Source organism: Pipistrellus hanaki (assembly GCF_964339955.1).
Source record: "Pipistrellus hanaki genome assembly, chromosome: 8".
NCBI lineage: Eukaryota > Metazoa > Chordata > Mammalia > Chiroptera > Vespertilionidae > Pipistrellus > Pipistrellus hanaki.
In genome coordinates this window covers 47,607,719-47,632,383 of record NC_140510.1, presented here as the reverse complement: position 1 = coordinate 47,632,383, position 24,665 = coordinate 47,607,719, and the positions used below count along the sequence as shown (strand labels likewise).

At 42.5% G+C, this 24,665-nt stretch overlaps 1 protein-coding gene across 3 annotated transcripts in view; it reads left to right on the top strand.

The window, feature by feature from the left end:
* Nucleotides 1–24,399, top strand: part of CHN1 (chimerin 1) — a 146,161-nt gene extending 121,762 nt beyond the window's left edge. For all 3 annotated transcript variants that reach the window (XM_084892664.1, XM_084892666.1, XM_084892665.1), the window contains 5 exons: nucleotides 9,138–9,311; nucleotides 12,076–12,153; nucleotides 16,474–16,611; nucleotides 22,252–22,357; nucleotides 23,617–24,399. In XM_084892664.1, the coding sequence (XP_084748790.1) occupies nucleotides 9,138–9,311; nucleotides 12,076–12,153; nucleotides 16,474–16,611; nucleotides 22,252–22,357; nucleotides 23,617–23,788 (668 nt within the window). In that variant the 3' untranslated portion in view covers nucleotides 23,789–24,399. The remainder of the gene's footprint in view (nucleotides 1–9,137; nucleotides 9,312–12,075; nucleotides 12,154–16,473; nucleotides 16,612–22,251; nucleotides 22,358–23,616) is intronic.
* The last annotated feature ends 266 nt before the right edge of the window (nucleotides 24,400–24,665 follow it).

Sequence of the window (24,665 nt, the reverse complement as noted above, 5' to 3'; positions counted from 1 at the left end):
CGTGAAGATTAACATTAAAAATGTATACTAAGCGTAAAGTAGTTTAAAATTATAGCTATAATAATCCTGTCAAGTCTGTCACTGTAAAAACCTACATTTCTTTTGTGGCCTGATTTTTAATGGAATCTTTTATGTTGTGTGCAGAAACTTCTAGGGTATGATTTTCCTTATTTTTAAATTGCATTTTTTGTTGAATAACAGGTGCAATATGCATTGCCTGTGAATGTCCCAAATAACCCTCCATTTAGTTATCATCACTAAAGTCCCAGGCATCCATCACTAGCCAGATACCTACAGGACCCGCCACTAGGAGGAAGAGGGCCCACATGTGCAGAGGTGTCCACTAAGGAGAGGCTCAGCTCAGTCCAGTCTAACTCCTCCCTCGTGCAGAGGGCGACAGCCCCAAGGCAGGTCTCTGCCCAGAGAGTAAATAAAAGCAATTGTCATCCAGGCCAGTGGTGAGGAAATACCATTGGGAAGGCTGTTTTCGAGCCTTTGAACTGCAGAGGAGCACAGTGGAACATAAAGTGTTGAAGTGGTGGTGTTAAGAACTCCGGCATTGCTGTGGTGTTTCAAAGGCAAATGGAGTGTTCTTCCCACCTGTTCAGGGAACACGGTCTCAGTAAGCCCGGATTGCCTTTATGGCTCAGCCTGGACCAGCTGGGACTGCAACAGTTTCCTAAACACCCTATGACTGTCTCTAACTTCCAAAGCCCTTTTACTGGCTTGTGTGTCCTTTACGGTTTGAAGGGGTGAAGGCCACGGCATGAGAATTCTGGGTCAGCTATTAGAATAGGTACAACACATAATGAATAATCTTTAGCAATAGGCTATGTTCCCAAATCATGTTTGAAAGAAATGTTTGGAACACTTATGATAGTAATAATATGAAGAAAAGGAGTCACTCCCTCCCACAGCCCCCTGCATTAATAGGCCTCACCTCTTGTTATGAGTAAAGGGGCAGGAATTGAAAGGAAAGCCTTGAGGAGATTTTTCATTTTGTGTTACATCTTGTGTTTCAAAGCATTATCTGTGTGATTTGGACCATGCTGATGTGTAATATAAGAACAAGTCAGCTCATTTTTTAAAATGGGATGGTTGGGATTTCAATTAGTTCTGATTTCCATGACAACGAATTACATTTGGATTGACAGTGGGGTTCTTAGGTATAAAGTGGCTCCTCCTGACTTGGAGCCATCACTTTATTTGAAACAGAATGCACAGAATTAAGAATTTAAAGAGCCAGAGGGAAGTACGTAACTGGTAGGCTGAACAGTGGCTCCCCAAAGATTTCTACTTCCTAATCCTCAGAACCTGTGAATATGTTACCTTCTGTGGCAAAAGGGGCTCTGATGAAGTTAAGGATTTTGAGATGGTAGAGTGTCAGGATTGTCGGGTGGGCCCAGTGTAACCATTATAAGAGGGAGGCAGACAGGCAGAGACAGAGAGAAGATGTAAGGACGGAAGCAGAGATCAGAGAGAGAGGAGCCATGCCTCTGGTTTAGCTGGAAGAAGGGGGCCGGAGCCAAGGAATGCAGGCCTCAAGAAGCTGGAAAAGGCAAAGGAAAGAAACAGATTCTCCCCGAGAGCTTCCAGAAGGAGCACAGGCCCGCCAATACCTTGCTTCCAGCCCAGTGAAGCTGATTTTGTACTTGTAACCTCCAGAACTGTAAGATGAGAAACTCATGTTGATCCACGAAGTTTGTGATAATTTGTTATAGCAGCAGTAGAAAACTAATGCACTAGCTACTGAACATTAAAGATATCACTTCAAAAAAAAAAAAAAAAAAAAAAAAAAGGCAGCTTACTGCCTGTCGGAAAAGAGATTTATTGCTTTTGATCTCTAAGACAACCTGCTTCGTTCCAGTTTCTTTTTTCAAACTCCACCAAGGCAGACTTCTCAGGAATTGTTTTTAAAATATGTTTTTATTGATTTCAGAGAGAGAAAAAAAATCAATGATGAGAGAGAATCATTGATTGGCTGCCTCCTGCACAACCACACTGGAGTTCGAGCCTGCAACCCGGGCATGTAACCTGACGGGAACTCAAACCATGACTTCCTGGTTCGTAGATTGATAAAACCACTGAGCCACGCTGGCCAGGCAAGGACTTTTTTTAAGGAGTGTTGGCCAAAAGCAGTGTTTTGTATCCCACCCCCCCCCCCCTTTTTTTTTTTTTTTTAAAACATCATATATGCCAAAACCGGTTTGGCTCAGTGGATAGAGCGTCGGCCTGCGGACTGAAGGGTCCCAGGTTCTATTCCGGTCAAGGGCATGTACCTTGGTTGTGGGCACATCCCCAGTAGGGGATGTGTGAGAGGCAGCTGATCGATGATTCTCTCTTATCGATGTTTCTAACTCTCTATCCCTGTCTCTTCCTTTCTGTAAAAAAATCAATAAAATACATTTTTAAAAAATCATGTACACTGTTGGGTGGTAGTGCAATCAACAGACTGGAAAAGTTGCTGTAGGAATCAGACTGAATCCAACCAATAGGAGGCTTGCTGCTATGCACTGCACAGCACAGCTGATGAGGACAAGTGAGGGAGCAGCAGGGATAATCATGAGAACACCAGTCATGATCTTTTCCAAACCCTTTAGTATAATACAAGGTACCATAGTAGGAACCAGCATCTCCCTTCCCTTCTTTACAGTGAGCAAAATGATGTTACCGGAGAGTATCAACTACAGCCTGGCAGTGGTGCTCCTCCTCCTAAAATTCTTATGATTGAAGTAGACCGACTTTTAAAGTAAAGTTCAAAGGCTTGTCATTGCTCAGATAGAATAGTTTCCCAAAGCACTCCCCCCCCTTCTTTATGAAATGTAAGCTTATAGATCTATTATCCTATATAATAAAAGCCTAATATGCAAATCGACCGAACTGCAGAACAACCGGTCTCTATGCTACACTCTGACCACCAGGGGGCAGATGCTCAACACAGGAACGGACCCAGCCGGCAGGCCCCAGGCCAGTTAAGTTGAGTGCCAGCAAGTCCCCCCACCCCCAATCACCCCGCAAATCAGCCCTGATCGCCAGCCAGGCCTAGGGACCCTACCCGTTCACAAATTTTGTGCACCTGGCATCTAGTTATTATATTACCATTGAGATAGCCAAACATTCCTGCCACCAAAAAGACTTCCACCAGCATTCCTAAATTGCTTTCATTTTAGCCTTACCAGAATATTATAAGAAATTAGCCAGATAATTTTGTTCTCAGACGTATCAACTTAATATTGGTTACTTATTAAAGTGACTTCATTCTTCCAGTGTGTTATCATTACTGCCAGGCCCCAAGGGAAATAGCAGCAGTTGTTTTCCTAATAATTAAATGTATTTATTGCTTCAAATATGCAAGCATTTACCTTCTAGGCTGAAGAGAGGAAGTGGAAGTAACGTTGTTTATTTTAATTACTATTCTGATTGACTGAACCTAAAAAAATTATGTTTGTCCTTGTAAGCCAGCAAGAAACTCGTGGGACTTGCTTAAAACTTTTATGTAGCCCCTTTTGATCAAAGGCAGTATTTTCACAAATATCCCGAAGAACAAGGTATTTGCCTTAATTTTGTTTACGGGATTTCTAATGTAAATTAGAAATAGGTTACCCCACTTCTCCTACATGCAGGGTGGGTGGATGATGGCAACTAGGAAATGTTTAAAAATAGAGCTTTTTCTTGCAGTTACTTAAAATAGGAACAGTCATGTAAAAGAAGGAATAATTACCGGTATCTTTACTTTCAAAACACATTAACATTACCCTTTAATGCTATCAATAGAATATAAATAATAGCAGCTATTTATTTCAAAAAGTATATTTCTGTGCTTTCTAGATAAAGAATACATTACATTTTTAGGGTAATCAAGCCCAAGAAAATTTGAGTAGCCTAAAGTTAGCAGTCTTAAGTAATAACAATAGTTTATTAATAAAGGACAGAATAAAATGTGATTTGAGTTTTTTATTCTTCCTTTCATATGTTTATTCTATGCTTATTAACTTGAATAATTGGGAGGGGAGATGTGGTTTAATTGTAATATAAAAAATAACCCACCAAACCAAGAGATGCGGCAAATGAAATGATCTTTTATGGACTTTTTTTTTTTTTTTTTTTTTTTTTTCATTTATAGTGTAGATCTTCCCTGGGAGAAATAGAACTATATAAGAGTTATATGACTTTAATAAATAAGTATGAAAACCAAATAAAGTCTTAATGGCAAACTGAAAGTTGATATACTGCTGGTCCTTGAAGCAGCAATTTTCAGAGCAAGCTCATAGCTAGTATATGGCACTGTGAACTTCAGGGTATAAAGATGCTTTACTTTAATGACTTTACCCTATCCTTTCATCTTCTGAAGGACTTCTTATCCAGTCCTGCTAAAAATGTGGCCTTTGACATTTATTTATAAAATTTAGCACAATATATTGTTCCATGATTTAATTTTACTCAATTGGAAGAAAGAATATCAGTTTAAAAACATTTTCCTCACCCTAGGTGGTTTGGCTCAGTGGGTAAAGCATCAGCCTGCGAACTGAAGGGTCCTGGGTTCAATTCTAGTCAAGGGCACATGCCTGGTTGCAGGCTCAGTCCCTAGTGGAGGCAGCCAATCAATGATTCTCTCTCATCATTGATTTTTCTATCTCTCCCTTTATCTCTGAATCAAAAAATATATTTAAAAAAAAAAAAAACTTTCCACTTTCCTGTCCTCTAAGTCTAAGCTTTGTCCTCAGTTTGTCCAGTTTTCACCCAGGCACAAATTATTGTGCCTTTGGAGAACAATTATGTGGCCACAACCCATAAATGCCAACAAGCACCAACAAAGACTAATCCCAAGAAAAGCTTTCTCTTCCTAACCAAAGCCCTGCGAAAAGGGCAGCATGTCCAGACAGAAATCTTAGGATTCTGATGTTTAAAATGGGAGATAACTTCAAACATTCAAAGGGAAAAATATCAGACCATTAAGGCCACAGGCTGGGAATCAGGAAGCCAGCGTTGAAATCTCAGTTCTATGGCTTTGTGGCTGAGTAACTTTTATTGTCTTTCTTAAATGACTTTGGGTTAGGTTGTTACATGCAGCCCTTTCCTACTGGATCTGTGGCTTCTGTGTACATACTTCAACAGCATGAGGCACATCAATATAATTATTAAATTAGGAAGCGTTGCTGACTTTTATACCTTGAAAATACTATGGAAGAGTTTTTCCATTTTTGGACAAGACAAATAAATATGTTTCATTTTGTTCCTTATAATAACAAAATCCCCTGAACAGCATATACACAGCAACTATCAGAAGACTCTGAGGGTTGAGAAAAGAAGGAAGTCTGACTAGGGACCTCAGGATTCAAAGGAACCCAGTAGTGAGTTGCCTCCTGGTGTTTGAGGTTTGGTTTTGGTTTTTAACGTCCTATGTATTCCAGTGGGGGCACTAGAGAAACCCTTAACCCATAATTGCCAACAGACACCAACAGAAAATAATCCCAAGGAAAGCCTACTCATCCTAGCCAAAGCCCTGGGAAAAGCATAGTTGCGTGAGACAGAAGTCTTTTAGCTGCACCTACTGTTCTCCAGGTGAACACCATGAAAAAGCCACAGTGGAACCCCTCCCCACTGGATGTGCAGCAGCAGTCTGCGTAGAACCCTGTTTTCTACCCTACCCTGCAATAGCAAGGGTGCATTTCTTTTCTGTGTGTCTGTGAGTGGAGCCCTGTCTTCCATCACTACGTTGCAGGAAAAAAAGTAGCACCCCTCCTTGATCTAGCTTGTGGGTGGACCCTGGCTTTCATCCCCACCCACTTTCTACAGTAGAAGCAGGACCCTCTTAGCCCAAGTCTGTAGGCAGAGCCCTGCCTTCATCCCTCACCTGCTTTAATGAGATGACTGAGAACATAATCAAAACTGTCCACTGTGCCCACCCTGCACTTCCACTCCGCATAGCACTCCTCAGCCAGGTTTGTGGGCAAACGCCAATTTCCATGCCCACCCTGCAGTAAGTAGGAGGTGGTGGCCCTCCCTCTTCCCCAGAATGTGGGGTAGAGTCCTGCCATTTAGGTGGCATATAAGTGGGCAGGCAAAATAACACTGCAGAAGCATTACAAAGGCTTTGTAACCTAAGTTGATGTTTGAACCACTGCCTACAAAAGTAATCCAGTATGTAGGCCAGACTGTACACTCTAAAGAGTTTACCTGCCTGCTAATCTTGAAGATTTCAATAGGAACCAGAGTCTTATAACACTCAAAAAATCCAAAATATAGTTCAAAATTATACTTTATACCATGAACCAGGAAAATCTCAACTCAGATGGAAAAAAAAAAAGAAAAAGACAGTTAACAGATACCGATTTTGAGATGGCATAGATGTTGGAATTGTCAGACAAGGAAAACGGCTATCACAAAAATGCTCCAACAGGCAATTAAAAACACCCTTCAAACAAATGGAAAAAAAAAAAAAGGAAAATATCACTAAGTAAATAAAGTTATAAACATAACTAAATGGGAATTTAGAACTGAAAAGTCATTAAACTCTTGGCTCAGTAGCAGAGGGGGGATGACAAAAGAATCAACGAACTTGTAGGTCAACAGAAATTATCCAATTCAAACAAGAGAGAATAAATCTCACAAAGTGAAATGAGACCTCTGGGGCAATAACAGAAGACTTAACTCGTGTTTTAGAGTCCCAGAAGAGGACAAAGAGAGGCAAAAAAAATATTTAAAAATTAGTGGCTGAAAACTCCCCAAGTTTGCTAAGAGCAGCTAGAGAAAGATGATGTACTTACTTGGAGATACTTTTATGTAAATGAAATGTACTAAGAACAGTGTAGATGAAGAACTAAAACCCCAGACATCCAAGTCCTTTTCAGGACCTGGTATTCATATTTACAGACAGAAAGGGCCTAGAGTTCAACTAACTTCTGACCATAAGCTGGTTATAACAGTGCCAGATAACAATCTGATGTACCCCATGTGAGAAGCTCCTCAAAACTTTTCAGAAATAATTATGGTAAATACTTAAAATTTACTTACATGTAAGCACTTTATATGTATTAACCTAATAGATCAAAATTGGTCTAATAGTGAATACTCTGATTTCCATTTTATATACCTGCTACACAGAAAAGTTAGGTAACTCACTCAAAATTGCACAGCTGATAGATTCTAGATCTAACTCTTAAGTTTCAGAAGTTATACAAAATATTAAAATGTTCAGGGGAAACAGGTCTTTTAAATGGTCATTTTGCCATTGATTTGCCTTGTATTGAATCAGGACTGTTATCTATAGATATAAAGAGGAATTTGGAATTTCAATCATGTATTCATTTGGACATTATTTAACTATACAGAATGGTGTTGCATCATTTCTTCAGATAGTGCAGATCGAGCTCTTTGCTCTAGAAGCCTTTACGTATTCAAAGAAGCAGCTGTTCTTTAGCAGTGTTCATGCCTGGGCACTGTTACCACTGGCCGTGCCGTCTCCAGTGCTGCCCACTTACACACGTGTGCACACTCAGCTTCCCGCTGCACCTCGCCTGTCTGTGCACATGGAAGTGCTCAGTACATATGAATTCCTCCCACAGTCACCACAGACCTTAGGTTCTTATTTGTCGGTGGTATCTATATATTTAATGAAAGAAAATTTTATTGTAAGTTTTGGCTAATTTTCCTTGTCTGTCCATGGTTACTACTATATATAACTAGATTGCAGCATTACTAAAAGTCATATTAATCATCTGATCACCAGCATTTGTCAAACATTTTATAATATGCAAAGCACCTGAATACATTGGCTTATTAATTCTCATAACAATTCCGTGAGGTCAATGTTATGCTCCCCTTTCTGCCAGAAGAGCAAGCAAAACTAAAGCTTGTTCAAGGACCATAGACAGTTGTGATAGCATTGTATTGTATAAATATCAAGTGTTTTTATTAAGACCTGGTTATAAACAATATATACCCCACTTTATTCAGATTTACATGATGTCAGCATCAGATTTTCTTAACTTAAAAAATATGGATTATGTTTTGAAAACATAAAAAATGACTTTTATTTCAAACTAGAGGCCACTCTCACAATCCGAGACCCCTTGGGGAATGTCAACTGCCAATTTCTGTCCTGTCCCCACAGGCCAGGCGGAGGGACCCCACCAGGGCATGAATCCATGCACCAGGCCTCTAGTATCCATAGAAGATCTTTGGTTAATCTCTTCCCCACCCCACCCCCACTCCCTTCTTCCCTCAGATTCATCAGTCTGTTCCATGTTTCCATGCTTATGCGTTGAGCGTCTGCCCCCTGGCATTCAGTGCACATCATAGCTACTGATCAAATAATCACTTTTATATATATATAGATTATACAGCTATGGTTTATCACTCTTCAGTCTAATTTAATAACATATTCATTTTCCTCTCTATTCTTCCTGCTTAAAATAAATATTAACTGGAAAATATTTGGGTTCTAGCATCTTAGAAGTTACAATCCAGTAAAATTACAAAGCAAAGAATAATTTCAGTAGAGTCAATATAGTGTAGTGTTATAATCACAGGCCCTAGAATCACCGTAGGCTTGACTCTCAGCTCCCTACAGAGTAAACACATGCCCTTGGGTGAATTACTTAAGACCCATGTGCTCAGTTTTATCAGGTTTATAAAATGAGAAGAATAATAGTATCCATTTCATAGTTTTGTGAGTTTAAATGGAATAATATAAAGCACTTGGAATAATGTTTGGCATTAGTAAGCTAGAGATGACAGTAGTAATTAATAACTCACTATTTTTAGATATTAAAATGCAGTTATATTCCACACTTAAGTATATTTTTATGTAACTTTAAATAAATGGATAAAATTTTAGTTGGCTAATTAGCATGATATTATGTTTTATAGATGTTTAATTACACACTCATTTGGTTTGGGTTGGGTTGGTATTCTCCTGAGATCATAATAGCAAATAAATGATAAAGCCTGAGCTTGAAGTTTGGTCTTCTGACATAAAACTCAGAAAGTTTTGTAAGAGAAGAGATGGGGAAAATAGGGTCTGCTGGGAGCTAATTAAACCTAACTCAATCTGGAATGACTTTTGCTAAAATAGTTCAGAATGCTCAAAACTCTAAAACAATAATGAATCTTTTCTTTCTTCATTCTTTTGTTAGATTGTGGTCTGAATGTTCATAAGCAGTGTTCCAAGATGGTCCCAAATGACTGTAAGCCAGACTTGAAACATGTCAAGAAGGTGTACAGCTGTGACCTCACAACACTGGTGAAAGCCCACATCACCAAGCGGCCCATGGTGGTGGACATGTGCATCAGGGAAATTGAGTCCAGAGGTGAGGCGCTCCCCGTGCGGGTCAGAGCGGCTGTGATTCCCCGGGAGTGCGAGTCCTAACGCTATCCTGGGTACCTCGTTGCACAACCCCATTGTCTTCTTAAGTTTAGGGGAAATGGAGGAGAATCCAAGATGGCTGCACAGGTAAACACCTAGCCACAGCCGCACACAACAATTTCAATAAAATACAACTAAAATATAAAATGGACATTACCCAGAACTACAGGAAAGTTGACTGACTGGAAATTCTACAACGAGAAGCAAGGAGAAAACCAGAAGGAAGCGCGGAGGAGCTGTAAAAGCCTAAGGTACAGAGACACGTGGCGCACGGAGAGGACGGAGCCGGAAAGGAGGGGCGGCTAAGTGCCTGGCTGGCGTTCCTTAGCGGGAAAGAGATCAAAGCTCCAACTGTGCTGAGCCCCAGTTCTGACTGCTCTGAACCCCAGTTCTAGGCCAGACCCCGGGGACCCAGGCTCACACAGAGGGAGCTGGGCTGCAAGGCAGAACCCTGGGGGAGCGGCGAAAGGAGGTCCCGGAGGCGCGCACATTGCGTGCAGAGAAGGGACGGTTGGCTGTGCCGCGTTTTGCCCTGGCGGGAAGGAGACAAAGGCTCCAGACTGCTCTGAACGCCACCTCCAACTCCACTTCCAACTGAACTGAACCCTAGTTCCAGGCCCATTGGGGGAGAGCCTAGACTGTTTGGTAGCAGGCGAAAATCAAGGGCACCTTTCTCTCAGAGGTGCTTGCAGCTAGTACTGAAGGACCCTGAGACTCAGGAGCCACATAGGCGGGGCTGATGGAAGCCAAGGCTGTGGGCTCCTCCCTGAAACCCCGCCCCATCACGGAAGCTACGAAAATGCGGAGACAACAAAATAGATCACAAACAAAAGAAATGGAGGACAAAAAGAGACTGGATATAGAGTTCAAATCTACGCTTATAAGGTTTTTCAAGAATTTCCTAGAAAAGGTCGATAAGACCTGTGAGGATATGAAAAGGGAGCAACTAGAATTAATAAGGAATCAACAAGAAATGATAAGGGATCAACAAGAAATAAAGAATACATTGTCTGAAATAAAAAATATTATGCAGAGTCCTAAAAACAGAATGAAAGATCGCGAGAATCAGGTCATAGATTTGGAACATAAGGGGCCAGAAGACACTCCTCCACAGAAGCAAGAAGGCAAGAGAATCCAGAAAATTGAAGATAATGTAAGAAACCTCTGGGACAACTTCAAGCAAACCAACATCAGAGTTATGGGGGTCCCAGAAGATGAGAGAGAGCAAGATATCGAAAACATACTGAAAGAAATAGTGGCAGAAAACTTCCCCCACCTGGTGAAAGAATTAGACTTACAAGTCCAGGAAGCACACAGAACTCCAAACAAAAGGAATCCAAAGAGGATCACACCAAGACAAATCATAATTAAAATTCCAAGAGCAAAAGACAAAGAATATTAAAAGCAACAAGAGCAAAGCAGGTAGTTACCTATAAAGGAGCACCTATACGATTGTCAGCTGATTTCTCAACAGAAATCATGCAGGCCAGACAGGAATGGCAAGAAATATTCAAGGTGATGAATAGTAGGAACCTACAGCCAAAGATAATCTACCCCGCAAAGCTATCACTCAGAATCGAAGGCCAGATAAAGAGCTTCACTAATGGAAAAAAGCTAAAGGAGTTATCACCACCAAACCAGAATTATATGAATTGCTGAAGGGGGTTCTTTCAGAAGAAAAAGTAAATAAAGATAAAAATTATGAACAACAAATATGTAACTATCAACAAGTGAATCTAAAAACCAAGGAAATTAAAAAAAAAAAAAATCTGATGAACAATATTAACTGTTGAATATAATAGAATCAGAGGTATGGAAGGGGAGTGAACTGACGATTCTTGGGGAGGAGGGGAGAGGGGGATGTGGGAAGAGACTGAACATAAACTGTGCACCTATGGATGAGGACAATGGGGGGTGGGGACCTGGTGGAGGAGAGCAAAGGGGGGGTGGGGGAGGAACATTTGTAATAATTTGAACAATAAAAATTTACTTAAAAAAAAAAGTTTAGGGGAAATGATTTCAGATGGCAAATGATCTGAAAGTCTGAGAGGAGTTACTCTAACAAATAATTAAACAGCTTCATTTTTAAGATACATTTAGGTACATTTAACCAGTTATAGGAAATATGCCTAAAAGCCTATGGATAATGTTTTCATAAATGTCTAAAAGTTGACATATAGATACCAATTCATTGTTCCGTTTTTTGGTTGTTTTTTTTCCTTGGGTCTGAGAAGCAAAGGTGTAATGCTCCTTTAAAACTATCCCAGGCCAGGAGCTCCAGTGGCGCAATCGGTTAGCGCGCGGTACTTATAAAACTATCCCAGGCCAAAAATCAGAGCTGCACCTAATTATTCTTTCTCATTTGGGAAAAATTGCTATGTAGTTTATCTTAGTCTTCTGTTATGTAAGAGAATTTATGGTATAATTAGGGTGATGAATTATTTCCCATAAGACTTCACATCTTTGATCTAATTAGACATGGTGATGAGCCAGATTACAAATATCCAGGTGGCAGCAGGTCAGAGCTAAAGAACTGTCAGTGAAATGGTTTTATTTCAGGAGAAAAAGCTGAAGAGGTTTCTAAACATGTATATTTATCAATCTTTCTGGCATATTACTTCCTCAGCCTGAAGTATGGCAAGAAGTTAACATTTGAAGGAAAGGCCTGATCTCAGAGAAACTGATGAGCTCCTTTGCTTTATTCACAGGTCTTAACTCTGAAGGACTATACCGAGTGTCAGGATTTAGTGACCTCATTGAAGATGTCAAGATGGCTTTTGACAGAGGTATGTTCTTCAGCCTGTTCATTAACTCGGGGCAATGACACTCTTTGCCAAAAACGCACCATACCTTACGCTATTCTTTGTATTATCTTTCTGAACCATTGATGCTTGTTATACCAAATAAAAAGACATAGCTTTTGATTTTTAAAATTCTTTTTCTCAGTTGTATTAAACTGCTACATTTCATGGTGGAAAAGGAGCATAAAACTTAGCTACATTACCTGCATATTCCATATTCAAGGCTGGTTCTAAGTTCACTGAAATATATGCAGAGCAATTTAATTTACCAAAAAACACAGGGACAGTGGGAGAGGATGGGACAAAGTGATTGCGGATCTCAGATTTTCCATCTGAGAGGCCCCCCTGCCTCCTCCTCACCAGCTCTGACTGAGGGAGGCCCGGTCCTGACCGTGTGTGGGGACAAGAAGCCCTGAGGAGCAGAGCGAGCCAGAGTGGAGGCCCTTCTGGCATGGGACCCACCCGGCTGTGGGAGGAGGGACCCAGCCACAGAGGAGCTCAGGCCTCTATTGTCTTTAACATTTACACTTAGGTTTGTGCCTGAGGGTCTCCGTTTTGGCTTTAAGTACTGGAGTAAGGTGGTCCAAAGAAGACCTGGCACGATGAGTGCAGGGAGGGAAACGGAAAGAGCCTCTGTCCTGTGCAAGAACATATTTCTAGTCCCGTCGCACCAAACGCCATCACACAGCTCTTACTGCCCACACAGGGAGAAGACAAAAATACATTTAAGAATTATTGCCCATCTGACATGAGGAAATCTAGGCCAGCCCAACAGTCTGATAAAGTCAGAGATGATGAAGGGAAGGAGCAGTAAGCTAAATCCACATTAGCATCAAGAAGAGCCCCGAATCAGTGCCCAGTTGAAGGTTAAAGAGGCTTCTTTTTCCCTCTAGAAGGCAGCATGTCCATCCCCAGCCACTAGCCAGGGTTCTCCAACTCACACTGACAAAGAAACTGAATGTTTCCACGGAGCCCAGAGAGCAAATAAATCGCAGCAGTTTCCCTCTCGTTAAAAATACAAGGCAGCCTTTCTGTGCTCTGAAAGCACCAACAACAGATTGGGAGAAGCTTGAAGAGCTCCCGCTGGCTTCGTGCTGCCACACACTCGGCCACCCAGCTGATCACTTCCGGGCGCTTACACCCCTGAAATAACGAGCTCCGAGGGGAAAAGGCAGACCATAGAATGCTAGGTTGGACTCATTCAGTTCTAAGTAAAAAGGCAGAATTTGGAAAATCTCCCCTCACTTAGATGGCCACTCAACGGAGCACAAATTACGCTGAGGCCAGCACATGCCATGGTAGCCCTGCACGCTTTATCCCCCAGTGGAACAGCAAGCGTCTCTGTGCCCAGGACGGGAGGTGCGTGGGAAGTTCAGCAAACAAAAACCCTTGAGCCCCCCTCCAGGGAGACCCCACAGGAGAGCCCCCGTCTGACGAGTCAAGGGCTGACAGTAATAAAGCAGCCAGGGGCCAGTCTGTGCTGCTACGTCCACGCCCTGGAATATAGTATCTAGAAATCGAATCACAGAATGCATTTATATTACTTTAAAATAGATGTAAGAGAATATATAGATTCTTTTCAAAAAGCAGGTTTTTTAAAGGAACCAGTTTTAGAATTATATGCATAGTGAGTCCCAGAGTATTAATATTTTAGGCTCCTAGCTTTTTAAAATCTACTTTCCCATGATTCATTAATTCACAATCACTTAAGTAACAGCTACTGTGTGCCAGGCACCAGGTTCTTTACTTTAAACACAGCAGTTAACTATGCACACATGGTCCTTGCATTCGTGGCGGGCTCACATTAAATAATAATCACACAATGGCTATTGATTTTTATTTTAATAGACACCATAAAGGAAAATATTAATAACTGGGGAGTTAATCTAGTCTGTTAGGGTTAGGGGGATGGGATGCTGGAGACCAGAACAGGCTTTCCCAAAGAAGAAATGTTTATGCTCAGGTTGGAAGGATGGATAGGCGCTGGCTGTATATTGATTGGGTGGCAAAGAAACAGGCTGTGTGAAGGCCTTGACAGCATGGGAGTCTGTGCAAAGGCCCTGAGGCTGACCTGTCAAGGCACTGAAAGGTGCTGTGGCTTAGAGGGAGTCAGTGAAAGGAGAGTGGACGGAGATGCAATGAACACAATATTTTACCATGAAAAGAATTGTCTGAATGGTAGAAGACTCTCAGACCAACCTCCAAATTCTGCTCAGCACTATCAGGTAGCTGAACTATAAAAATTGTGACTTTACTTTCCAAACCAAAATGGTACTGTAGCCAATGATGACGGAGGATATTTGAAATCTGGATTTTCATAGAAAAATACAGAAGAAAAGGAAACTTTTTCTGAGTAAAACACACATAAGTATCTCTGTGCCCAGTATGGGGAGAAGTGCGTGGGAAGGTTAAAATGTAAAAATTGACGGTCATTTTTGTACATTCTCGCTGTGCTCGCATCCCTTTCTGCAGATTCGTAGGCCCAGCACCTACATGCTTCCCCCGGCCGCCCCGTGAAGCATTCATGGCGGGCTCAACTTTAAATAATTGCCTTCCTTCCAGGAGGCACTCTACCCCAGTTTGTACTGCCCCTGCATTTTATTCCATCCCAAGTGTCAAACAGGCCAAGGTATTTGCATTTTAAAAGAGGCTGCTTAAAAAAAAAAAAAAGCTTTGGAGCAGTTTTAGGTTCACCAAAAATTTGAGGAGAGATTTTTTTCCCATGTAATCCCTCCTCTCATGCTCTGGCCCAAGATGTTAATATTCCCCTATTAACATTTGCATTAGTACAATATATTTGTTAGTGTATGAACCAGTATTGATGCATTAACTAGAGTCAGTTTATGTTAGGGTTCACTGCTTACATTGCACAGTTCCGTGGGTTTTGACAGATGTGTGAGGTCATGTATCTACCATCCGGTACCACACAGAACGTTGACTCTCATAAAAACCCCTGTGCTTACACTTCATTCTTCCCTCCTGCCCCGAGCCCCTGCACCCACTGATCTTTCCAGAGTTTTGCCTTTCCCAGAATGTCCTACAGTTGGACCCACAGAGGGCAAAGCCTTTCCAGACTGACTTCTTTTCTTACTGTATTTAAAATTCCTCTGTGTCTTTCTTGGCTCGAGAGCTCATTTGTTTTCATAGCTGAAAAGCATTCCATTGTCTGGGTGTACCTCAATTCATTCACCTATTAAAAAGACATCTTGGTTGCTTGCAGTTTTTTGACAATTGCGAGTAAAACGGCTATAAACCCTGTGCCAGGGTCTTGGGGTCGCAGGTTTTCTGCTCCCCTAGGTGAAAAGGAAGGAGCGCTGGTGCTGGATTCTGTGGCGAGAGCGTGTTTAGCTTAGCAAGAAGCTGCCTGTCCTCCACAGTGGCCGATCCCCTTTGCACTCTCCTCAGCAGGGACTGAGTTCCTGTCACTCCACATCCTTGCGGGCCGTGGGCGTCATCAGGTTCTGAACTGTGGCCGTTCTGATGGGTGTGTGGTGAAGAGGCTGCTGTGTAACCCATAGGAATCTCCCATAAACCAAACAGCAGAGAAAGCCAGCTAGGCTCTAGCTCAGAGTGGATGCGAATTAAATCTTCAGTAGATGAACAGTCCGGTGTTCTAACCAAGGAAAGTACTAAATGCCAGGGACTGGGGCAGGCCGCCCGCCCTGAAGGAAGGCAGCTTTGCTGGGAGCCCCAGGGCCCAGCGCCTCTCAAAGCCCCTCCACTTGGCAATTCCTTCTGTTCTCGTCATTTCAACACTTTACGGTTCTGTTTTGTCTGTTTCCCTCTCTCCTCACCGCCTCCTTTACCCCGAGGACTCAGGCGAGCTCCATACACCAGTGTGGGGGCCGGGGCGGTACAAAGCTCTGTACACCAGTGTGGGGGCCGGGGCAGTACAAAGCACAGACTAGAGACCTTTGGTGCTCGGGGTCTTTTGTAAGTTAAGAGTGCCTCTGTTGCCACTTTCCACAGTCTCTGTGTTTATTTTAAAAAGAAAAGCAGCAATCCCATAGTAGTCCCCTGGGAATTCTCAAGCAGCCATGAAATTTAAAAAAATATATTTCTGTTGACCCGCATTCTCTTCTGATTTTCACTTCTCAAGTGACATGTAAAAATAACTTTAGAATAGAAAACAAACAGATTTTGCTTTTCAGAGTATCGATCATTTCTATAACCCGGCACACCGAAGCTGATGTTTAAAATGGGAGCATTGCTCATCTTTAAAAACTGTACACAGAAATGCGTCACTTATAAAAACAGTGCTGTGGATCCAAATATTTACTTCCTTTCTTTTAACGTCCTTCAAAGATGGAGAGAAAGCAGATATTTCTGTGAACGTATATGAAGATATCAACATCATCACTGGTGCGCTGAAACTCTACTTCAGGGACTTACCGATTCCACTCATCACGTATGACGCCTACCCCAAGTTCATAGAGTCCGCCAGTAAGTACACAGGCGTGCACCTCAACCCCAACAACCTGCCTCTCCTGGGCCATCCCTCCTCCCGGGGTTCTCTCTGGGTATCTCGAATGTGTTTCATTAAATACGTCCTCCTCCCCCTCTCCATGGTTGTATATACGCTCACAAGAATCGGAACTGTTCTCCAACACGGGTGACTTACAGCGGCTACCACCGGGGGCTTCCTGGTACCGGGCCAGCGAACCCTCGTTCTCCAAAGGAAGGCTTCGACCCGTGCCCCTGAGACACAGGCCATCTTTGTAAAACAAAAATAAAACTGAAAAAACAAGATCAACTCCTTTGTTGTTAGGTTCAGCAAGCATAAAAATTACCGTCAGATTTCAATAGACGTTTCTAAAGTCTCACTCTCAGTTCCCATGTTCCCTCTGTGATAGAGCATTAGCAGTGTGTAAGCTGGCACTGGTCCACAGATCCCGTTTTAAGGAGCCCTGGTTTGTGTCAAGAAGTTGTTTTTTAAATTCTAGTTAAGATGAAAACGAGAAAAAGCAAAGGCTCATGTGCCAAATTCTGTTTATAGAACAAAAATCATACCTATAATTCATGCTCCATTTTTTTTTAAGGGAATTCTGAACAGATTTTAACTGTCGGCATTACCATGTTTTAAGAAAAGATAGGCTATTTCTGTCATTTGCTCGTCTCTCTTAAAAGCCACATGTCTTGATCTTTAAATATAATTTCCTTGGTAACACTGATTTGCTCTTTGACTTGGAGATTTCATGAAGCACAAACTTGACTTGTTTTAATTTTTAGTTTCCCCTTCAGAGCATTTGTTGAGAATTCTTGTGGTTTGCAGAGCCTTCATTTCTTGCGGGTCAGCTCAGCTCTCATGTAGAGAACAGCCATGAGAATTGCCCTGGTTTTTACAGACTTTCTGAGCTGAAAGGCTCTAGGTCTCTCCCGGAGGAATTTAACTCCTCTCACTGTGAGCTGGATTTATTGCTGAGGTTCTTGTTTCCCATAAAGATCGGTCAGATTGGACACACTCCTCCCAGAGGGGTGCTCGGTCACCTCCCAGTTTGCTGTGATGCCCAGGACAACACTGGGGGCTCAGCTAGATGGTGCTCCTGTCCCCGTGTTGCTTGGGACAAAACTACAACTTGGCTTCTGAGCCTGACCCACGGCAGCCAATTAGCAGAGAACAAAGCAGCGATGGAAACCCAGTTCCGAATGCTACACACTGTTCAGCCTCGTGGAAGAAATAGCCACGCCTCACTTACTGGATTTCAAGGCCTTGAGCCCCAAATACCTCACCTTCTTTCCTCTCACCCACCCTGGGGGCTCAGGAATAGTCTCCCCCTTTATGCTTCCAAGCCATTAGTCATTGTTCTGGGACGTGTGTCTGACACAGGCCTGTCCAAAAGCAGCAAACCCCCACTCACCCCTCCGAGGGCTCGCAAAAGCACAGCAGAATAGACTTGCCTAAATCGAGGCAGAAACACCTTAAAATTTCAACTATTTTCTTGTGATATCCATAACAGAACCCCTAGCAGAGCATGTATATCCAACATAAATGTTTATTGTGCATGTTCGATGTTGATATAATTGTTTGTGGAACATTGTGGCCTTGTATTTGTCTTTTTTAGTAGAATGTGTCCTTTAGATGCATAGATACAGCCGTTCTCCTATCTGTATAGGCAGATATGGAGATAAGAAAAACTAAGATTTATAGCGCAGTACTAAGTGCCAGGAATCATGCTCAATACTTTACATCCATGATATTTTATTTTTAATTGATTTTAGAAATAGAAGGGGAGAAAGAGAGAAACATCGATTTGTTGTTCCACTTATTCATGCATTCATTGGTTGACTTTTTTTTGTGCCCTGACTGGGGATCAAACCCTCACCCTTGTTGTATTTGGGATGACACTCTAACCCACTGAGCTACCAAGTCATGGCCCATGATATTATTTTATAAAGAAGATGTTTTTGGTTATAAGTAAACTGCCCAAGTACTATCACTGGGAGAGGTGGCAACGGTGTTCAAACCCACATCTCTCTAACATCAGAGCCCCAGCTCTCTCCGGTCTGCGTGCTGTGTGGGTCGCCTGATAGAACAGGGGCAGAGCCTTGCATGGGGGGAAGGCAGGCAGAGGACAGGAGCCCCTTCTGAAAGAAGGACACGGTTAGCTGACCTTTCCTGATGCACGTGCTCTTGGACTTTTTTTTTTTTTTCTCTCTAGCCCCTAAAAATCCTTGGGCCATATTCTTTAGGTCTCGGTATCTCTGGCATTTAGTAGCATCCCTAACCAACAAAAAGTCACAGTTCATATTAAAGCCTCTTCCTGCAGAAGCTGTTTGAGCTCTGCTATTGCAGCCTTCTTTGGAGAACTGCTGGTTGAAAGCTGGAGGGCTGAGGCTGCAGGAAATGGCAAAGGCGGTAGAGGAGGCCAGGCATCCCACCGAAAGGCTGGACGTTCGGCTCAGTCCCCTACGTGCTCCCTGTGAGCCACCTGGAAGTCTTGGTCTCCCCAGCGCGTTTTTGCTCACTTCCTCCCCCACCAATTAAGAAATCCCTGCAGTACAGCAGGAAGGCCTGGGACAGAGGTGCTGCCCCAGGGCTGCTCCTCAGCCCGGCTTCCACACATGCTTCCCGGCCGCGGGCACCGCTCGGCCACAGCTGAGCCTGGCAGAGCTGGACCTGGAACGCTTCCCCTGCCAAGGGTTCCGAGAGCAGTGTTCCCAGATCCTAGAGAAGCCGCATGACTCCGTGTGTAACCGGGAGTGACTCTGATGAACTCAGGAATGAAACCCAGAGTTCTTGTTCCGAGCAACGAGAACGTCCCAGAGAGGATCCTGGGAGTCAGAGCCCGTGGAGCTTCTCCCTCCGCTCTGCCCAGATCCCCGCTTCTGCTCGGCTACGTTTATTCTTGTACTTGAGTTTCTCTCTAAAGAAAGTAGCATTTTAAAAGAGCTTTTAGCCACATCTTGGTCCAGGTTCAGAGTGCTTATTTCCTGTCCCGCCCCTCCCCCCCCCCCCCCCCCCCCCGCCCCGGGGTTGTATTTCCAGATCCTTCCAGACCTCCCTCAAATGCCATCTCTCTCTCTCCTGTCCCCCTGCCTCAGCCACCTTTCCCCTCTGTGTCCATGTCAGGCTTGCTTGGACGCCCGTCAGAGTGTCTTTCTTCCGGTCAGAGGTTATGCTCATTCCTGTCCTCCCTCCTGACTGCAGCCCCTTCCAGGCAGTTCTCTTGCTCATGTTCATTTTCCCAAGCGCCTGTGTAGCTTCTTGCTGACATGATAGATGCTCCGTGAATATTTGTTCAATGAGTAAACATAATTTCATAATTGAGAACCATAGAACCTTAGTTTTTAAATACTCTAAGAAGTCATGTAACTAGACTTTCTTTTTTAAATACCCAGTAACCCCAGAATCATCTGTCCAGGCAGCCAGTCCGCTGGTGACAGATTCCACAGTCTTAGAGCCCCACGGGGCACAACAGAGATCTGTCCGCGTCTAGCTCCCTCCCCGTGGCCGTGGTCCTGGTATCTCCCTCGTCCATGTGCAGGCCTTCCATGGACTCACAGCGGGGATGGTGGTTATCCCTCCGAATGCATTTCATCGATCTATCTCCCTCTTAAATTACGCTGTGATCTTCTTAAAGGTTTGTGTTCTCTGAAAAACTGATCACGGGTAACACTCCTCATAGTGGAAAAGAGAAGTGGATTCCAGAGCAAGTCTCTGTCAACTTGAAATCAGTGTCTTCAAGTGCATTTTGTCACATGTTCCCAGGTTTCTAGCTCCAATCTGGACCTCTCCCTGGGCAGCAGGTTAATCCAAGTCAGCATGTTCATTTGCAGATGTCTTCCTCTTCCCCACAAAGCCTCCTCCACCAGCTCTTTCCTTTCTCAGTTAATGGTGGGTCCATCCTCCCCGTTACCTATGCTCCAAACGTGGCTCATTCTTGCTTTTCTCTCTCATACATCCTCATCAGTTACTACTCCTATGGACCCGGCACATCCAATGTCTTTTCCATAGTGCTTGCCTCCTCCTCTACAGTGTAAGCTAAAAGACAGATATGCTTATTTGTTGTTAGTCACCCTCCAGCAGGGAAAGTGAGCTCTCCATGAACCGGGAATTTTGTTCGTTTCCATCCCACCAACACTGCCCTTAACCTCACACCATCTCAAGATTCTCCCTGCACAGACTAAGTGTGGAAATTAAAGGAAAACTAAACTACCCCTTTTTCAATTTTTATGATAGTGTAGTTTCCAATTACTTAGTTCTATCAAGGTTTCTATAGTAAATGGAATTTCTTCTCTTAATTTTAAAATTAAATTATTGGATTTCAGTATCTGAAATTGCTGTTATTAAGTGGCACTGTTATTAGGCCTCGTGGTTCAGAGACCGCGCATTATTTATCCCAGTAAATGTCAAATCATACATCCTTCATCCCCAAGAAACGAACCAGAAGCTCTGGGGAAGCTTTGGGCAGAAATTGCAAAACGGCCAAAGTTCTTTGAATTAAAAAGCTTCAGTCATTGTTTACATTCTGAAATTTATCAAGTCTGCTCTGCTAACACTGAGAACCTTTTATGTCATTCCAGCATATTGCCTCTGAGTTGCTTTATTTTATTAAATCTGAAAGCCTGGGATTCCTGTGTCCTGAATGTCAGGTTCTGATCGGATGTGGCCTTCCAGCATCTCACAGCTGTGCTCTGATCTGTGTCCCTTTGCAATTGCCCTGAAACCAAACATTTAAGGGCTCCCCATCTTCATGACGTTTGGGTAGATGCAGGAAATGTGCTAAATTAGAGCACAGAATTCCAAAGATATCTCTTATTTCTGATTCCGGAAATAATTATTTTAATTCGATCTGTAACCTCAAAGGAGTGTGCTGGTTTTTTGGCCAACACAGCAGAACTAAAATATGCACATGAAGATGTGCCCCTTCAAAGTTTAGACCTTTGAAAGAGTCCCATTTATCTGATGGACCCTGTTGTCACTCAGAACATTTGGCATTGCCTTCAGAGTCTGCATGTGTCTCCTGAATATCCTAAGTAGTAGAGTGTCTTTGTGCTTTGATGACAGATTTAACTCTTTAAGTAACACACAGTCATTTAAAACTAAATCTAATCAATAAAAGAAGTAAATATTAGATGATATATTTCTTGGTTGAAAAAGAAAGAACTTAAATATTAACAGGGGTTGCAGGGGCAAAGGAGTGGCATAGCTTCGGTAGTGTTGCTTTCTGAAGGGATTTTAAAAATCTTTTGAACAATGCAGCATTCCTTAGATATGTTTGTAATGCTCTAAGATGACCTCACTTGGGTGTGTAAGTTATTATTTGTATCATTTGTTTGTAGAATTTTCCATAATTACATCCTATATATCCAATGCCCAGTGTTCATAGTTACCAGATTCAAGACTTTCAAGTGAAAAAAATGGGTGGTCTCCCCAAAAGTCCAAGTAAATGGTGTTGTCACATTGAAACTAAGCCTTTGGAAATCTGAGGCTTGAACCTTAAAAATACTTTCCAAGGCTGCGGGCAAGGAACTGTGAGAAAGCATTTCTTACCAGTTTTAAAACAGAATAGAAAGAAATGAACCACTTACACCAGTAGTCTTTAACGTTTTCCTCTGTATTCATTCATCTCGCTCCTTTAGAAATTATGGATCCTGATGAGCAATTAGAGACCCTTCATGAGGCGCTGAAACTGCTGCCGCCCGCTCACTGCGAGACCCTCCGGTACCTCATGGCGCATCTGAAGAGGCAAGTCAGACGCAGTGCTTCACCTGTGCTGCATCCAGATCTTAAGAATGAAATAAAACCAAATGTGCAAGAAAGGACACATGGTCCATTGAATGAATAAACACAAGCTCTGTTGTCTTGTGTGGAATTGCACAAGTTAAGGAATGCTAAAAGTATTCTGCGCTACAAAGCTGAACACACACTTGATTCTAACGGGAATGTATTTACAGTTGCACTAGGTGTTGGCAAATATGTTAGAAATACTAGTATCCTGCCAAGGACAATCATTCATTTCTATGGAAAGGGAAAGGTTGTAGCTGTAGAGACACTAGCATTAGCATAATAAAGAGCAAAGCAATCCACTAGAAGGTTCATTCTTCTTTCTCTAAATCAGGCACTTCAGACTTGGTGCTGGGATTGTAGATTATTGGATTGATGCTGTCAGCACTAAATATTGCTGTAAAAAACAAAAAAAAACAAAAACGATGGAGTAAAGTAAGGGGTAAAGGAGGAATGGAAAATGAAATATTTTGTTACTCTGGTTTAACGTGTTACAGTGATTGATGATGATGGAGCTTTATTTCCTTGCTCAGTCACCGTCAAACTCTACCAGTTGTAGCAATGTTTTTAAAATTATATGACCAGGATTTAGTGGTTTTAGGGTTTTGAAATATAAGACCAGTCAGCAACAAGAAAAATAGCAGAACTTGACATCTATGTTGTATGCCTTTAGGCATTGAGTTATCCAGAAACAAATACTTAATTCATGCTGCTTTTAATATTTACACATTTCTCCTCTTTAAAAGCACCATGAGTTAAAACTTTAATGTCATTTGCTTACAACTTTACTTGTAAATTCAAGTTTGCTTCGTATATGGATGCAGTTAAGTACTCCACACAGAAGAAATAACTCTCAAATTGTAGTCTCTGTGCCTTCAGTGCAGCAGTAAAAAATATAAACACACACTCTTTCTGACAAGGTTGCTTATGCTGAGCCATCTCCTATCAATGCCACTACCACTTTCTCCCTAGACACTTGCAAAAATAATCTACAGGAAACCCGATAGCCAAAGAGGAGGGAGGGAGGGCGGGCTGAGGGAACCCTCAGGACGACTCAGTTCCTTCTCTGCTCTTTCAGACATCCCTGCAGCTCAGGCTGTGGCCAGAGAATCCACAAATAGAGCCGAACCCACACACACCTTGGTTTTGGTTTCGTTCCAAAGCACAGTGAAGAACCGCGTGGCTTACACGAAATCCTCCTCCTCTGCTTGTATTTTCAGAGTGACCCTCCACGAGAAGGAGAACCTCATGAATGCAGAAAACCTGGGCATCGTTTTCGGCCCCACCCTCATGAGGTCCCCGGAGCTGGACGCCATGGCTGCACTGAACGATATCCGATATCAGAGACTGGTGGTAGAGCTGCTCATCAAGAATGAAGACATTTTATTTTAGATGTTTAGTCTGAGGAGGGAAAGAAGTGTTTTACAGATGAAGGAATGTTTTATAGTAATTTAATTGGCTCTCACGGCTGCATTATTCCTCTGTTAGATCTAAGGCTGGGCATATAACCAGTTTAAAATGAAGGAGCTTTCCATTGTTCTTGTAGCACCGCTCAGCTGTCCTTGTCAAGCAGTGACCATACGCTTTCCCGTTCCAGTAACCCTGGGTGTTTATCACGTTAAGAGAAGCTCAGGCTATTGCATGATTAGCCCCGTTTGGCAAGGGGACCCATTCAAAGGAGACGGCAGCCTGCCCCGCTCTCCGTCCCAGGTAGTCTGTGGTTGTAATTCAGCATGTTTCGCAGAGTGAACCTGTCATGACTTCGCTTGGGTTCTGTCGTTGGTGTCTGACGCTTTCATAAACATGCACATCAATGGACAGAACAGCACCTCGGCCGCTGCACTGCCATAGACTATAGCATATGCCTTCTTTTCACCAATGCTTTATTTCTGGGTTATCTTCATTCTTCTCAGACATAGTGCTTTCTTTCCAGCAAAAAAGCAAGATGTTTTCAGATTAGTGACTTTAGTAAATGACCCATGCCAATAAAAAAATACAACGCAGAGCGTTTTCTGTTAAGTTATTGGGTTTTAGTTGTAATTTTGTGTTTTTATCTGGCATGCATTTATTAATTTATTAAATTTTGCTTTTAGAAATTAAAAATATCAATAGCTTGCTTTTTTCCCCACGATTAGAAATATTTGGGGAAATGCGTGATGCCACTTGCGTAACACTGAGTAATCCTCTCTCTTGTTTACTGCTGAACGTTTTATATTGAGTTCCTAAAATAACAACATAAAACTGCTTAGAATTAGGACACCCATTCATT